The sequence below is a fragment of the Schistocerca gregaria genome, chromosome 2 (genome assembly GCF_023897955.1).
Source record: "Schistocerca gregaria isolate iqSchGreg1 chromosome 2, iqSchGreg1.2, whole genome shotgun sequence".
Lineage (NCBI taxonomy): Eukaryota > Metazoa > Arthropoda > Insecta > Orthoptera > Acrididae > Schistocerca > Schistocerca gregaria.
The window spans coordinates 1,017,907,184-1,017,923,986 of NC_064921.1; the positions used below are offsets into that span (position 1 = coordinate 1,017,907,184).

A 16,803-nucleotide genomic window follows, 5' to 3' on the forward strand; every position below is an offset into this window, starting at 1 on the left:
GAGAGAGAGAGAGAGAGAGAGAGAGAGAGAGAACTCTACGAAGAAAACTGTCACTTGGAATTCAATTTTTATTCATTGAAGTCCTAACTACATTAACAGATCTATTACACATTGCAAACATGCAGAAGTAAAGCATATTACAGTAGCATACCTGACAAGTGTCTTTGTCTCCTGCACTGACCCCGGCACATAACATTGATGGTGCAATTCCATGAGGCAGAGATGTGATCTTGCCAAGACTTTTCCATAAGTTATTGCACATTTCATTATCTACTATGTCAAGATCAACTTTCTGCAAAATGTCACTTGATTTTCCAGCTGCAAGACAGAACACCATAAAAATGACAACAATATCTGACAGTAAGACTTTTATTTTAGGTGTGGCTTTTAACATATTACTCACAATAGTCAAGGGGAGAGATCAAGATGTTTGTTTCATCATTAAATATCATTTAAGTGTGAAGGCAGTAGTAGTGTCAGTACCCAGAGAATATAGTTATAGCTAGGTATGTATGTGCATTAACAGTGAATATAGACTAAAAAAATCAACAAAAATAATCAGTTTTTTAAAATATAATATAAAATGATGGACAAAAAAATCTACTTACCAAGTGGTGGCAGGAGAACAAACACAGTAGTCGATAAAATATACAAGCTTTTGGAGACAGTGCCTCCTCCTACTGGCTGAAGAGATGAAGGGGAAGAAGGAAGGATAAAGGGAAAGGACTGTTCATCCAGAACTGCAGATCAAGGGATGAGAAGCAAGTCTGGTAAGTATCCCCTGACCTGGGGTTCTGGGTGACTTTTTTGTAACTCTCCCCAGTTTCTAAAAGTTTCCAGTTCTTTTCCTTCATCCCTCTCCCTTCCCCCTTCAGCCCTTCTACTAGAAGAAGGAGCCACTGCTTCTGAAAGTATGCACATTTAATTAACTTGTGTGTGTGTCTCCTGCCGCCATTTAGTGAATAGATTTTTTTTGTAATATCCAGTTAAAAACTAGATAAATAGTATTTAACTTCCAAGGGCTTGATACAATAATTGAAATGCAGAACTGTGCTTACTGTTGGATGCTTATGACTGTTATGTATTGCTGCTAAACAGATGTCTGAAATCAGATATCCTAGAAATGCTGAATAGTATCAGGGTGAAGGTTCAACTTTGGGTTTTGATCCAGTATGCATATCTGAGCTGCCTTGGATATTCTGCCAAGTAAATACTTTACTTTTTTGTTCCAAATAAATGCTAATTTTTACTGTAGTGCTCGTTAAAGAAATTTAGAATTATGTAATGGCAAAGCAGTCACCAACCTGAAAGTTGGTTGGTTGGTGAGTTTCATGTTACATGGATCATTTTGTATGATACATCATAATAACATGAAATGAGTCATTTTACATTCCACTGCAAATTAATTTTTTATTATGGCTACATCCTGAACATTTGTAAGTTTTATCAAGAGTTGTCAAGGAGGATAACAAAAACTGCTGGTATACTGACTGTATCGCTGTGTAAAATATGATTTGTTTCAGTATGAACCACGAGAAGAGAAAATGAAGTCAAAAGCCTACTTTTAACAACTTGTCAATAAAAGTAACATGTCAATGCAATCTATACATGAAAGGTGATATTGTACATTTTTAAAATATGAAAACAACATGTAATCCCATAATGTTTTCATCACATTATTCTTCAACAGGTTTGAAAACTGTTGTATGAAATTAGGTATTTTAATTTTTGTTTCAATATGTAAAAAAGGAAAGGTAATGACTCACATACTGCAGTCTGATGTGTGGTGCATAGGCTCACATAACATAACATTGTGTTCAGTAGCTTTCAATATCTCTGACACTAGTTCTAGTAGCAAGTACACTCATCAACATACAGAACTACACTGAGATCCAAAGGTACACAATCACAGCTATGGTGGCACTGACTATTGATTGTTGAGAGCACAGTTCCCTGGGTTGAGGGCCTGGAGAAGGGGAATGGAATAATGCATGATGCAAGGATGAGTTGTTAGTATAGTGCGAATGAGTATCGACCAGGATTGATGACTCAGTGTCTGCTCGAGAGGGAAAGTGTTCTGCTACCTTCTACTACTGCAGTTAAGACAGAGGCATTTCCATCACTGTAAAGGACAGGTGACATGTGAAAGCTGGCATGTGACATACCAGCTATGTTGCAGTTACTGTGCAACATTCTCTGTGGGTATAATAACAAAATAGACAACCAACTGTCTACTTGCATGAATGGCCCTTGCCAAATGGTGGTGAGCCTGCAAATCTGCAAATATGACTAACAACTACTTTTTGTGTGCCATTTGGATATCCCTTCCAACAGAAATTTCTCTTAACTATATAGGTGGAAATTGTATGTCTAGCATATCCTTCATTCTTGCAGTCCCCCTCTCCTAAATCTCCACTAATCTGTTTCCCACTATCTCACCTTAGCTCTTTCCTTCTCTCACCTGTCTACTCCTCTCCTTCCTTTTTCATCACTACCTCACTTTCCATTCCTTGCCTTCCTGCCCCTTCTCTCTCTCTCTCTCTCTCTCTCTCTCTCTCTCTCTCTCTCTCTCTCTCTCTCCCTTTTTTCCTCTTTACTCCTTATATGCTCTAACCTCTGATCTCCGTTCATCTTATTGTGCAGCCACTGAGTCATTTTCTGAAAGACCTGCCTCTCACAACCCTGCTACGACCTCTTTGTCTCATGTGTCCTACCCTGACCATCCCCACCTCCATCTACCCAGAAAACTGCTTTTAGTAACTGATATTCAATTATCAGTCTCGTCACAACTGTGTGTGTGTTAAAGCAAGTGCAACGGTTTTCTATTACATGTTTCTGTGCACCTCAAACCAGTTCATTCCCTATATTACATGTAGACAGTTGCATATTTCTAGGTCCTGAAACTTACATAGTGCCTTTCATGGGATAGTTTGTGTCCATCTTCAAGCATTTGCTAGCTCAGTTCGTTCAGCATCTACATGCCAATTTTCCATGGCTAAAAAGAAAAATGGGAATGAAGAAAACAACAGTGACCATTCATGCTCCCCTTATTTCCAAATGTTCAATATTTCATGTTAGTTCTATTTAGTGTGGATCACACATAGTTGAGAATTACTGTAAAATAAGGCAAATGTATCTGTGTTAGCAATCACCTTTGTAGGCTCATTGTATTTCCTTAGTATTCTGCCAGTGAACCAAAGTGTGCCATGTGGTTTACCTATGACAGTCTATGCAGCCGATCCATTTTATATCCCTACCGGCTGTTATAAGAAATTATTTGCACGACTTTACTGGTTTTAACTCACTGACTTGTTCATCATAGGATACTTATTGTTTTTACTTTTTGAGGTGTACTATTTTACAGTTCTAACATTTAAAGCTAACTGAAAATTTTTACAGTACTTTGAACTCTTTATAAATATCTGGGAGCTGTCTTGCTTGCTTTCAGCAAATTCTTTTGTAATGGTTTTGCTGCATCTGCTAACTTCTTAGATAATTAGATTGTTCTCTCAAAATTTTTCCATCAGAGGATTTATTGTGCAGCAAGCATGAGTGTAGCTAGGGCCATGTGGGTTTCTGTGGGATTCTCATCGAGAGTAGCACTGTGTGTTGTGTGGGTCCCTTCTAAAAAACTGGTTATAGTGAGATAAATGTACTACCCAATATTGGATCAAATGAACTGAACGATACCGTGATGAAAAGGTAAAAAAACAAACATCCACTACTACAAAACTATGCAAAAATGTTTACATGTCAATGTTTACAAATACTTAATATAATTACAATGATGATTATGGACTTCTCAAAAAGATAAACAATTAATTGTATTTTATTGATGAAACGTATGCCCCAAATATTATTTTGCATAAATAGATCGATGTATGATAGTAACATCTTTGCTACAGGTTGTTAGAGGAAAATCTTAGTTGGTTGCAACTTGCGTGAGTCGGATGTGTGAGGATGAACGAGTTGTGTGTGTTTTATTGATTTGTATTGCGAAGTGAAATGACTGAAAATAGATGTGAAATTCTGCAGAAAGTCCATCAGATTTCACATTGTAATTGAAGTAGTAACCCAATTACCCTCGACACAATTATAGAAAGATGAATCACAGAAAGGAGGAGTACACAGAGCCATCAATGTACAACAAAGAAGAGCAACTAAAAATATGAGTATTGTTTTATTAGCAGAACTGGTAATTAAAATTCAACTGTCCCTGTCACTCACTGCAATGTGTCACTATCTCATGGTGGCAAGTGCTGTGAAAATGTGACCAACTGCCAAAATTACTAACTTACTCCAAACGTATCTAAGTTCAACACTGGACAACAAGATACTGGGGATGGTCAGAATATGGTGGCGTTGCCCATGATTTTCTGGAAGTGAAATGTGAATACTGTGTTGGACTATTTTTATCTTGCAGATTGAAAGATATTGTGAAAATTTTATGTGAACAATCAGCCAGATATGAACTGCAGCTATCAAACAGCAACATAACAGCAAAAGAAGGATTTTGCAAACAAGAAGCAAAAAAAATTGAAAAAATAAAAAAGTGAGGTGAACAATTAACAATGTTGACATCCAACAACAAAGTTAAGTACTGGGAATATCTTATTTATTTATTTATTTATTGGTGAAGTGTTTCATTGTGTAAATATTAACACTGACAGTAATGAAGAATCTGCACCAATAGGAAATAACACAGAAATGAGAGACTTAAATAGTGTAGTGAAACAAGAACAGGAAAATATTAGTTATGAAGTTGTGTAACAGCAAAAACTAAGGGATGAATTAAAACGAGATGATGATAATGACATAAGTATCATGCTCTGACCATTAATCAAAATTAGCAGTGATAATAAGGATCAGTTAATAAAAATGATCAGTGATAGTAAGCATCAGTTAATAAAAATGAGTAATGACCAGTTCACAAAATTCAGGCAGTCAACAGGAATGTTATGTGGTTGTGTTGGTAAAAATACAGCAAAATTAAATGATTTGCTGTTGGCAAACGCTTGTATGAGCACTGTGTTTTGTTGTATAAGGCACTTTTCCTTTGCACTTAACGTTTTACTTTCCTTTTCTTTTTTCCTCATTCACATTTTATTGTTGCAGTATTATTCTGCAATAGCGCGATACAGTAATATCCTTTGTTAGAGTATCGATTATTACCAGTCAAAATTTGACTGAAAACTAACACAATGAAAAATTCCCGGAATTCTAAGAAAATTCCCAGGTTTTTCCTGGTTTTCTCCTGGATGAAAAAATTCCCGGGTTTTTCCCAGATCTCCCGGGTTGTGTACACCCTGACCATATTTCACATCCTGAATAGTAGTAGCTGATTTTGTTATGGTCAGTATATTGCACTTCCATCCCCTGTCAAGATGGCGGCTAGTGACAAGGTAAATTGTGTCTTAAGTGCAATAAATTAATAAAAACCATGGAAATATTCGTGATCTGTGGATTATGGTATAGAAAACAGTTTCACAGTGATTGTGTTGGTCTAAGCAACAGTGTAATACGTCTCGTGAGAAATTCGAAAGAGCGAATTAAGTTTTGTTCTGAAGCATGCGAGTCTGCCTTACATGTTCAGCTGACGAAAGAGGTAGGAACTACAACGGATTGGGAAGCTGTACAATATTTAAGGGAAAGGAAGTGAGGAAGTGAGTAATATAAACGAGACAAAAAGCGACAGCCACATTGTAAAAAATAGTGTTTGTAATAACGGTAAAGGAGAAATCGAAAAGTTAAATGAATGATTTAAAAGTCTTCAGCTAGTTGCTGATATACTGAGATATCACTAGAACCAAAACCATGAGTTAAAAACATTTATTGCGGGCAGTAAACGCCAAAAGAGCATAAACAACTTAAACACGCATTCCAGTGAAAGTAATGGTCAAAATTGCGTAAATAAGCCGAACTCAAATGCCAGTGAAAGTAACGGTCAAAACTGCATAAATAGGCCTAACTCAAATGCCCTTCAAAGTGAAAACAGTGGCCTAAAGTGTGTAAACAATTCAAAAATGCCAAACAAAGTGACTAAAAAAGTGCATTGCTCACAACGAAATACATGGAATAAACCTAATCTCATGTGCACAAACAAGTTCAGTGTGTTATCAGAAAGCAGCAGCAACCCCATAAACATTGAAAGTGAACAAGCCACCCAATGTGAAGATAAAAACATTGTAAGGAGCTGCAAAAACATCGCCAACAGCCAGAAACAGTGAACAAAGAAACACAATGTGCTTTTTCTAGCGGACAGCCATGGAAGAAAGCTAGCAAATATTCTACAGGATGTGAATACGGATTTTCGTGCAACTGGCATCGTAAAACCTGGTGTGAGGACAGAAAATATGGTTGAAGGCATCTCAGAACACAAGAATACAACAAGGGACAGTGACTTTGTTGTTTGTGTGGCTGGTGCAAATGATGTAGCACATAATGAAGCCAAAAAGTGTATAAAAGGTTTAAAAAAATTTTTAACATGTAAGTAAGGTGGAAAACACTATTGTTGTGACAATACCTCATAGATATGACTTGATCTATAATTCATATGTTAACAAAGAGATTCGTAAAACAAATATTAAAATCAAACAATTATGTTCCATTTATGCTAAATGTAATGCAGTGGATATTAGCAGACTTGAAGAAATTTGCACACTGACCATGGTGAGCATCTAAATTACCGTGGGAAAACATTTTTGTGTCAGGAAATAAACAAAGTTGTAAATGAAATATGAGCCCGCAACAGCCTTGTCTTAAAAGACAGTCCCACAGAGCATAACTGTACACCTCCTTTTTTAGAGAAACGACATTACAGATGAAGGAAAGTTAGAAACCACATTAAGTGGGAACTGCAGCAGTCTATTCATTCAGATAATTGTGAAACCCTAGATCATGTAGCGAAAATAAATAAATACAAAAGGTTCTGTGAAAGTAGAATACCATTATGTAGGAGTGACAATTTCTTCCTCCTTCATATAAATGTACAATCTCTTAGGTGTAAAATCGATGAATTAGAATACTGGCTCGATAATATCAACTGCAGTGTTCTATGCATCAATGAACACTGGATGAAAGACACTGAAATAGACTTGTGTGTTCCTCTTGGATATTCGTTGGTTACAAGCTACTGCAGAAAAAGTATTACACATGGAGGGGTCTCAATATATGTCAAAAGTGACCTTGAATTGCATTACTCAGTTATAGACCTTAGTAGAATATGCCTTGAAGCTACAATAGAAGTAGCCGGTGTGGTAATGCACGAACAGAAAGCTGTAATTGTCTCAATCTATCGAATCCCAGGGTCTGATGAGATAGTATTTATAGAAAAAATTAATACTTTAATATTGTTGTCAAAATATAAACAGCATAGAATTGTAATTGTAGGCGATATTAACATAGATATACAGGCAAAGAGAAAAAATGTAATTCATATGATTAGCACTCTGAAGTCATTAAACTATTACTGTCTCAATGAAAAACCAACTAGACTGAACACATGCCTTGATAATATAATTAGCAATGTACAAAGAGACTCCATACAATGTGATATAATAGAATTAGGACTATCAGTTCATGCAGGGCTATGGCTTCAACTAGAAAAGTTAGCCTTCAGTTCTATAGAGACAGAAGTGACATAGAATTCTAGGTGAATCCAATGTAAACATAATCGTAAACCAGTTAAAAGAAATGGATTGGACTCATGTAACAGATAACAAGAAAACTATTAATAAATGTTTTTCCATTTTCCTGAGAGAGATCAAGCATATAGTAGAAATGACATGCCCCTTGGTAACCAAAAGGTACCAGAGTAATATTACTCATAACCAACAAAATACCAACAAGTGGTACACCCCACAACTTAACAAACTCAGAATACTACTGATGATTATGAAAGACAAATCTCATAACAGTGATAGGGACAAGGAAAATTACACTAAAATGAGAAATCTTTACAGATTAGAAATAAAAAATGCTAAGTGCTGTGCAAATGATGAATATATTTTAAATTCTAAAAATAAATGTAAAGCTGCCTGGACTGTCATTAAAAGGTAAATAAATAATACTAATAAAGAAAGGAGTATCCCTATTGACTGCAATATTCTCAATGAATATTTTGTAAATAGCGTCACCACCCCACCCATCAATTCTGCCTCTGATGCAGAAGCATTGCTCACTTGTGCAAAACAGACAAGAAGTGAGAAGTTCACATGGACCCGAATCGCATTAAATGATATTCATGTCAATAAACAAATTACATAATTCCAAAACAGAAGATTATTATGGAATCAATAATCTCATCATTAAATGTATAGCAAAAGAAATTGAAATGCCACATCTCTCACTATCAAACAGAGTACTTGATGAAGGAATATTCCCCGACTATCTTAAGCTCACAGTTACATTGCCTGTGTATAAAAAAGGCGAAAGAAACCTCTCAAATAACTACAGACCCATTTCAATAGTACCAATCATATCCAAGTTAGGAGAAAATTGTGTGCATAAGCAGATATACAGGTATTTTGAAACCAACAAAATTTTAAATGAACAACAGTTTGGCTTCAGGTCACACCTATCAACTGTAAAAGCAATAGAAGCTTTGGTAAGCAATGTTTATGAAGGGCTTGAAAAAAGGGTATCAATGTCTGGAACACTTATTGACCTAAGTAAAGCTTTTGACTCGGTGTCACATGACATACTCATCAAAAAGTTAAAATACTATGGCATTGAAGATGACACACTCCGACTATTCAGACCTTATCTAAGCAATAGGTTACAACTTGTATATGCAAATAGGCAGAGATAAAATACTCCCTATAGAAAGAGGAATACCCCAAGGCTCTGTTCTTGGACCTTTTCTGTTCATTGTCTATGTTAATGACTTCTCGAATTACATACCGTGCAAGAATATACTATATGCTGACGATATGACATTAATAAGTACAGGAGAGAACTTACAGAGTGTACTGGACAAAAATAGAGAAATTATGCAACTGGCTAATTACTGGTGTCAGTCTAACCAGCTGTGCATAAATCAAACAAAAACAGAAGAAATAATATTTAATCTCAAAGTAACTAAAAATGAAAACAAAACAGTGAAATTACTTGGGCTAATCATAGACCAAAAGCTCTCGTGGGAAGGACACACCAATTATCTATGTAGTAAACTAGCATGAGTACTTTTCTTATTGTATAAATTAAGAAACAGTGTGAGAAAGCAATTGCTACTCCACTCATACTATGGTTTTTTTCATTCCCAACTGCAATATGGAATATTGCTTTGGGGTAACTCCCCAGGGGCTGAATGTATTTTCAGATGGCAGAAGAAAGCAATCAGGTGCATGGAGGGGTTAGCAACCAGAGAGTCCTGCAGAAATTATTTTAAATCTCTTGGCGTAATGACAGTGCCAAGCATGTACATATATAACTGTCTAATATCTGCCAGAGAAAATCTGAAAAAATTGAACATGAGATGTAATGTGCATGTGCACAGTACAAGAAACTGTCACCTGCTGGACTTGCCTTTCACAAGATTTGCTGTAGTCCATTTAAGCATAAAATTTTTCAATAAGTTACCAAGCTCAGCTCGTACAGTACCACTAAATAAATATAAGGATACATTGCAAACCTGGCTAAAAAACAACAAATTCTATACAACTGAAGAATTCTTAGAAACTAATCATCAAAATATACGTTTTACCTAAGTTATGAAGAAAATGTTCTGATATTACATAAGCTAGTTATTTACTGTGATTCTTTTCTTATGTGCGTATTTAATTCCTGTATAAAACATAGTTTTACATCATGCTGAAGAAAAGGTCTTTAGTTCCTTTTCTCTCCTTTCTGTAACTATCTGAATATCGTACTGAAATTAAAACCCTCTGTAAACTTTGACAAAGCCAATTGTATGAAAAATACTGAAAGGCTAATAAAAATATTCTATTCTATAATGAGAAGCAGTTAACAGAAATTGGTCATTTAAAAGTCTTATTGAATATCGATACAATCAAACAACTCTCCTGAGCATTGTTTGATTGTATTGGTAAAAATACGGCTCAAATAAACAATATTAATCAAAAAATTGGTAGATTAGATGTATGAATAGAATCTGTTGAGTTATAAATGAAAGAAATTGAACGTAACTTTAACAATGAAGTTAAAAATGTCAAAGATGAGATCACTGAAGATAGGAAGAAAAACAAAATTGCTTTCAAAAATGTGCATGAGGAAGTGAAAACTGTTGACAAAACTGTAAATAGTCAAATTTGGAGTTTGAAAATAAATGTTGATAGCAAACTGGTACTTGTTGAATGCAGTTTTAGGTGAAAACAGTAGACAGCAAACTCACAGAAAATGCAAAATTAAGTAAAAGCAAAACTAGCACCCTAGAAAGTAGTGTTTCTGTTTGTGTAAAAAATTTGAACGATTGTCTGGTGATGTAGTTAACCAAATTGTGTTTTGCAACATTCCAGTGAAAACTTTTCAAGTGAAGGTAATTTACATCCTGCAGATTTTCTGCAGCATTGCAGAGATAATTTTGTGTCTAATATGACAGATACAAAGAAAATCAAGTTTGTTGAAAAGCTTCTGGAAGGTGAAGCATTAAGTTGGACAAATAAGTGTACTAACGATGATGGTGTGGTAACCCCTTGTCACCAGTTTGCCAACCCCTTGTCACCAGTTCTGTAAACCCTCATTGCCAGTTTTGTGAAGGTCTCATTGCTACTGCTGTGGAGGCCAAGTTGCCACTGTTGTTACAGTAGGCTGAGTTTGTGAGTTCGTGAAATGGCTTCTGGTGCAGTACACCACTAAGACAAATACTCCCTGGCACTATTACACAAGCTATGCCTGAGGTCACGTAACAGGACAGGAGAATGAAAGTTCTACAACACTCGAAAAATTTAGTAATAAAGTCAGACAAATGAGTTAAAAAGGTTTATTTATCTTTGCAACTTGTTGAATAATGAAGTCTGCAACACATCGGGAATAGGCTACAACTCTAACTCACTCTGTTCCCAACCACTGCTTCCCTTTCATGCCCCTTGACTCTTATAACTGCCATCTGGTTTTGAAAGAGAGTATTTCAGTCAAAAGCTTTCTCTAAGTCTACAAATGCTAGAGACATAGGTTTTACTTTCCTTAATCTATCTGTAAGTCGTGGGGTCAGTATTGCCTCACATATTTCAACATTTCTATGGAATTCAAACTGATCTTCCCTGAGCTCAGCCTCTACCAGTTTTTCCATTCGTCTGCAAACAATTTATGTTAGTATTTTGCAGCTGTGACTTATTAAACTGATAGTTTGGTAATTTTCACATCCGTCAACACCTGCTTTCTTTGGGATTGTGATTACTATATTCTTCTTGAAGTCTGATGGTATTTTGTCTGTCTCATACATCTTCCTCACCAGATGATAGAGTTTTGTCAGGGCAGGCTCTCCCAAGGCTATCAGTAGTTCAGTAGTTACATGTATAGAAATTGAAAACCAGGATAAGTGCTGAACAAACAGAGTGAGTTTAATCTGAATTCTTATTTATGATCTACTGAGAGCAGCAGCCTGGCATTCAGCATGATCAAAAGCCACCAGCAGCAAAGAGATTGGGCCTCCTTCTGCAAGCTCTGCCATAGGGAAACAACAACTTCTAAGAGAGAGGCCATTGTGCATGTTAGTTAGATTCCATTCCAAATGCATTATGGATTATTGAGATTTTAATTAAATAATCATTGTTTTGTTGACTATATTCCCCTATGGCTATGTTGAATTGATTTGTCATGCTAGAATGTTTCTATTAACACATTTGAGGTTACTGTTCCATCTTTTATTATGCCTTTTACACAGTGATATGGTATTTACTCTGGCAGAGTAATGGCTTTCTAGTGTTACTCTTTACCCACTGTAAGTCGTTTTTAAGCATGGATTTTATTTCCACACATTGGATTTCAATGTATGTTTTATTGTCAGATGCTCATTTTGCCATAGGAAAGAAATTTAATTTACATTTACGTGTATTGCATTTTTTTACCTCTGAATTTACCCTACTGTTCACTTATGTACACTAGCTCGGTGGTCTGTACTGTTCTATATAATGTCCCCAAGGCATCACCAGCATTTACTTTGTACCTATGTCTATAGATATTGTTGATATTTATACCTATATATTTTGCATTGTGGGGTGGTGGGTAATTATCCTAATTGATCATTACTGTGTTATGTCATTATAATAGACACTTAAATTGTCTGTGCATGCTTTACACCTACCTTTGCCATTTACAAGAGCCTAAAAACTGTTTTTTTGCTGTCAGCCAGTAAGTGATAGAGAACATACCGACTGTAATATCTAACCTACAAATCTACATTACTCTTTGTGCTCACTGAAAGAAAGTGTTCCTACTTTCTATTTACTTACTGAGATCAGGAACTATGACTATAATTTTTTTTTAATTTTAACTGTTTGATATATTCCATAAAAGACCACATGCACAAAATACTATAATATTCCTAATGATAATAATAATACTCCTAAGGGGAAAACACTATTAACAGTTCAGGGCAACCTCTATGGGAAGTTCCAAGTAAAATGGTCTGTTGCCCTGACTTCTAATCTCCAAAAGATAATCCCTTGCCTTAAAAGTGGAAAATAATTTCACCACTTACTATGCAGTTTTGTCAACATTATGGGTGGCTGAATTTTGTGAAATCTGAGTCATCCAGGATGGTGTACAATCCTTGTGAGTTCACTTCCTACTGTTACTGAAAATGCATTCAACTCTGCCCAACTCTGATGTCATCCGAGGCCCAAAACATGCAGACATTTGACTAACATGAACAAATTGCCATTTCAGAGTGAAGTGTCTTCTACCAGTACCTGTCTAGCTGTATTTATACATGTAAATAAAATAGAAAGAAACTTCCACATGGGAAAAATATATTAAAAACAAAGATTCCAAGACTTACCAAGCGGGAAAGTGCCGGCAGACAGGCACATGAACAAAACACACAAACACACACACAGAATTACGAGCTTTCGCAACTGGCAGTTGCTTCGTCAGGAAAGAGGGAAGGAGAGGGAAAAATGAAAGGATGTGGGTTTTAAGGGAGAGGGTAAGGAGTCATTCCAATCCCGGGAGCGGAAAGACTTCCCTTAGGGGAAAAAAAGGACAGGTGTACACTCGGACACACACACACATATCCATCCGCACATACACAGACACAAGCAGACATATTTACATGTCTGCTTGTGTCTGTGTATGTGCGGATGGATATGTGTGTGTGTGTGCGAGTGTACACCTGTCCTTTTTTTCCCCTAAGGGAAGTCTTTCCGCTCCCGGGATTGGAATGACTCCTTACCCTCTCCCTTAAAACCCACATCCTTTCATTTCTCCCTCTCCTTCCCTCTTTCCTGACGAAGCAACTGCCAGTTGCGAAAGCTCGTAATTCTGTGTGTGTGTTTGTGTGTTTTGTTCATGTATTTATACATGGCCACACTGGACCAACAAATGAAACATTTGCTATCAGTGCCCTAGACAGAGGTAGCAGCACCTGATAGGACCCTTTCCCAGACCCATATTATTTAATAGGTCTGTCATTTAACAAATAACTGTCTTCATAATTATCACATAAATAGAATTATGTTTGTTTTAGTTACTGAAAAAGTTTTAGCTTGACTGCATTTAAACTTTGCCAGACATAATTTTTAGAATGTAACCAACAGTATAAAATGATCTCTGATCTGCCTCATTGAGATTCCTTGCATTTATAGTTATTTATGATACATTTTTGAAATATGGTGCAGTTGCATCATTTTATTACTGTAATTGAGAGCTATAAATGGAACTTTCTATTACAAAAAAAATTGATTTATAATGAATAAGGACATATGCATTCCAAATTTGGTTTTTAGTAAATAACTTGAAAACTAATGGAGGTAGCTTATTGATGTGGCTTAGTTACTGTTTTTATATGAATCTGAGGCTAAAGTATAAATTTTCACCTTTCTGAGTCTAATATTTAGCACCTTCAATTTTTGTTAAAAACAATGGCTTTGGTCAAAATATGCTGCGATTTGTAAATTTTAATTGTGATGTACCTTTCCATATTCTGACCAATTTTAGCTGCCTAGTTTTATTAGTTAGTGACACTTTTTTTCTTGCATTTGATATTTTGCATAACATATTCATTTGATCATTCTGAGACCTTCTGTGTTAACATTAAAATACTGAAGCATACACTGACAAATGACAAATTCTGAAGGTGGCAGGGATAAAATACAGGGAGTGAAAGGCTATTTACAGTTTGTACAGAAACCAGATGGCAGTTATAAGAGTCAAGGGGCATGAAAGGGAAGCAGTGGTTGGGAAGGGAGTGAGACAGGGTTATAGCCTCTCCCCAATGTTATTCGATCTGTATATTGAGCAAGCAGTGAAGGAAACAAAAGGCAAATTCAGAGTAGGTATTAAAATCCATGGAGAAGAAATAAAAACTTTGAGGTTAGCCGATGACATTGTAATTCTGTCAGAGACAGCAAAGGACCTGGAAGAGCAGCTGAACGGAATGGATAGTGTCTTGAAAGGAGGATATATGATGAACATCAACAAAAGCAAAACGAGGATAATGGAATGTAGTTGAATTAAGTTGAGTGATGCTGAGGGAATTAGATTAAAAATGAGACACTTAAAGTAATAAAGGAGTTTTGCTATTTGGGGAGCACAATAACTGATGATGGTCAAAGTACATCTACATCTACATCATCCATACTCCGCAATCCACCTGACGGTGTGTGGTGGAGGGTACCCTGAGTACCTCTATCGGTTCTCCCTTCTATTCCAGTCTCGTATTGTTCCTGGATAGAAGGATTGTCGGTATGCTTCTGTGTGGGCTCTAATCTCTCTGATTTTATCCTCATGGTCGCTTCGTGAGATATACATAGGAGGGAGCAATATACTGCTTGACTCTTCGGTGAAGGTATGTTCTCGAAACTTTAACAATATCCCATACCGAGCTACTGAGCGTCTCTCCTGCAGAGTCTTCCACTGGAGTTTATCTATCATCTTCGTAACGCTTTTGCGATTACTAAATGATCCTGTAACGAAGCACGCTCCTCTCTGTTGGATCTTGTCTATCTCTTCTATCAACCCTATCTGGTACGGATCCCACACTGTTGAGCAGTATTCAAGCAGTGGGTTAACAAGCATACTGTAACCTACTTCCTTTGTTTTCGAATTGCATTTCCTTAGTATTCTTCCAATGAATCTCAGTCTGGCATCTGCTTTACCGACGATCAACTTTATATGATCATTCCATTTTAAATCACTCCTAATGTGTACTCCCACATAATTTATAGAATTAACTGCTTTCAGTTGCTGACCTGCTATTTTGTAGCTAAATAATAAGGGATCTATCTTTCTATGTATTTGCAGCACATTACACTTGTCTACATTGCGATTCAATTGCCATTCCCTGCACCATGCGTCAATTCGCTTCAGATCCTCCTGCATTTCAGTACAATTTTTCATTGTTGCAACCTCTCGATACACCACAGTATCATCTGCAAAAAGCCTCAGTGAACTTCCGATGTCATCCACCAGGTCATTTATGTATATTGTGAATAGCAATGGTCCTATGGTAGTCCCCTGCGGCACACCTGAAATCACTCTTACTTCGGAAGACTTCTCTCCATTGAGAATGACATGCTGAGTTCTGTTATCTAGGAACTCCTCAATCCAATCACACAATTGGTCTGATACTCCGTATGCTCTTACTTTTTTCATTAAACGACTGTGGGGAACTGTGTCAAACGCCTTGCGGAAGTCATGAAACATGGCATCTACCTGTGAACCCATGTCTATGGCCCTCTGAGTCTCGTGGACGAATAGTGCGAGCTGGGTTTCACACGACCGTCTTTTTCGAAACCCATGCTGATTACTACAGAGTAGATTTCTAGTCTCGAGAAAAGTCATTATACTTGAACATAATACATGTTCCAAAATTCTACAACTGATCGACGTTAGAGATATAGGTCTAGAGTACTGCACATCTGTTTGACGTCCTTTCTTGAAAACAGGGATGCCCTTTTCCAATCCTTTGGAATGCTTCGCTCTTCTAGAGACCTACGGTACACCGCTGCAAGAAGGGGGACAAGTACCTTTGCATACTCTGTGTAAAATCGAACTGGTATCCCATCAGGTCCAGCGGCCTTTCCTCTTTTGAGCGATTTTAATTGTTTCTCTATCCCTCTGTCGTCTAATTGGATATCTACCATTTTGTCGTCTGTGCGACAATCTAGAGAAGGAACTACAGTGCAGTCTTCCTCTGTGAAACAGCTTTGGAAGAAGACATTTAGTATTTCGGCCTTTAGTCTGTCATCCTGTGTTTCAGTACCATTTTGGTCACAGAGTGTCTGGACATTTTGTTTTGATCAACCTACCGCTTTGACATAGGACCAAAATTTCTTAGGATTTTCTGCCAAGTCAGTACATAGAACTTTACTTTGGAATTCATTGAACGCCTCTCACATAGCTCTCCTCACACTACATTTCGCTTTACATAATTTTTGTTTGTCTGCAAGGCTTTGGCTATGTTTATGTTTGCTGTGAAGTTCCCTTTGCTTCCGCAGCAGTTTTCTAACTTGGTTGTTGTACCATGGTGGCTCTTTCCCATCTCTTACGATCTTGCTTGGCCCATACTCATCTACGGCATATTGTATGATGGTTTTGAACTTTATCCACTGATCCTCAACACTATCTGTACTTGAGAGAAAACTTTTGTGTTGAGCCATCAAGTACACTGAAATCTGCTTTTTG

General features: G+C 36.7%; 1 protein-coding gene across 1 annotated transcript in view; it reads right to left on the bottom strand.

Moving 5' to 3' along the window:
- LOC126335511 (serine protease snake-like) overlaps positions 1–16,803 on the bottom strand; it is a 317,108-nt gene that overhangs the window by 29,182 nt on the left and 271,123 nt on the right. The window contains exon 9 of the mRNA XM_049998866.1: positions 152–318. Coding sequence (XP_049854823.1) covers positions 152–318 — 167 coding nt within the window. The remainder of the gene's footprint in view (positions 1–151; positions 319–16,803) is intronic.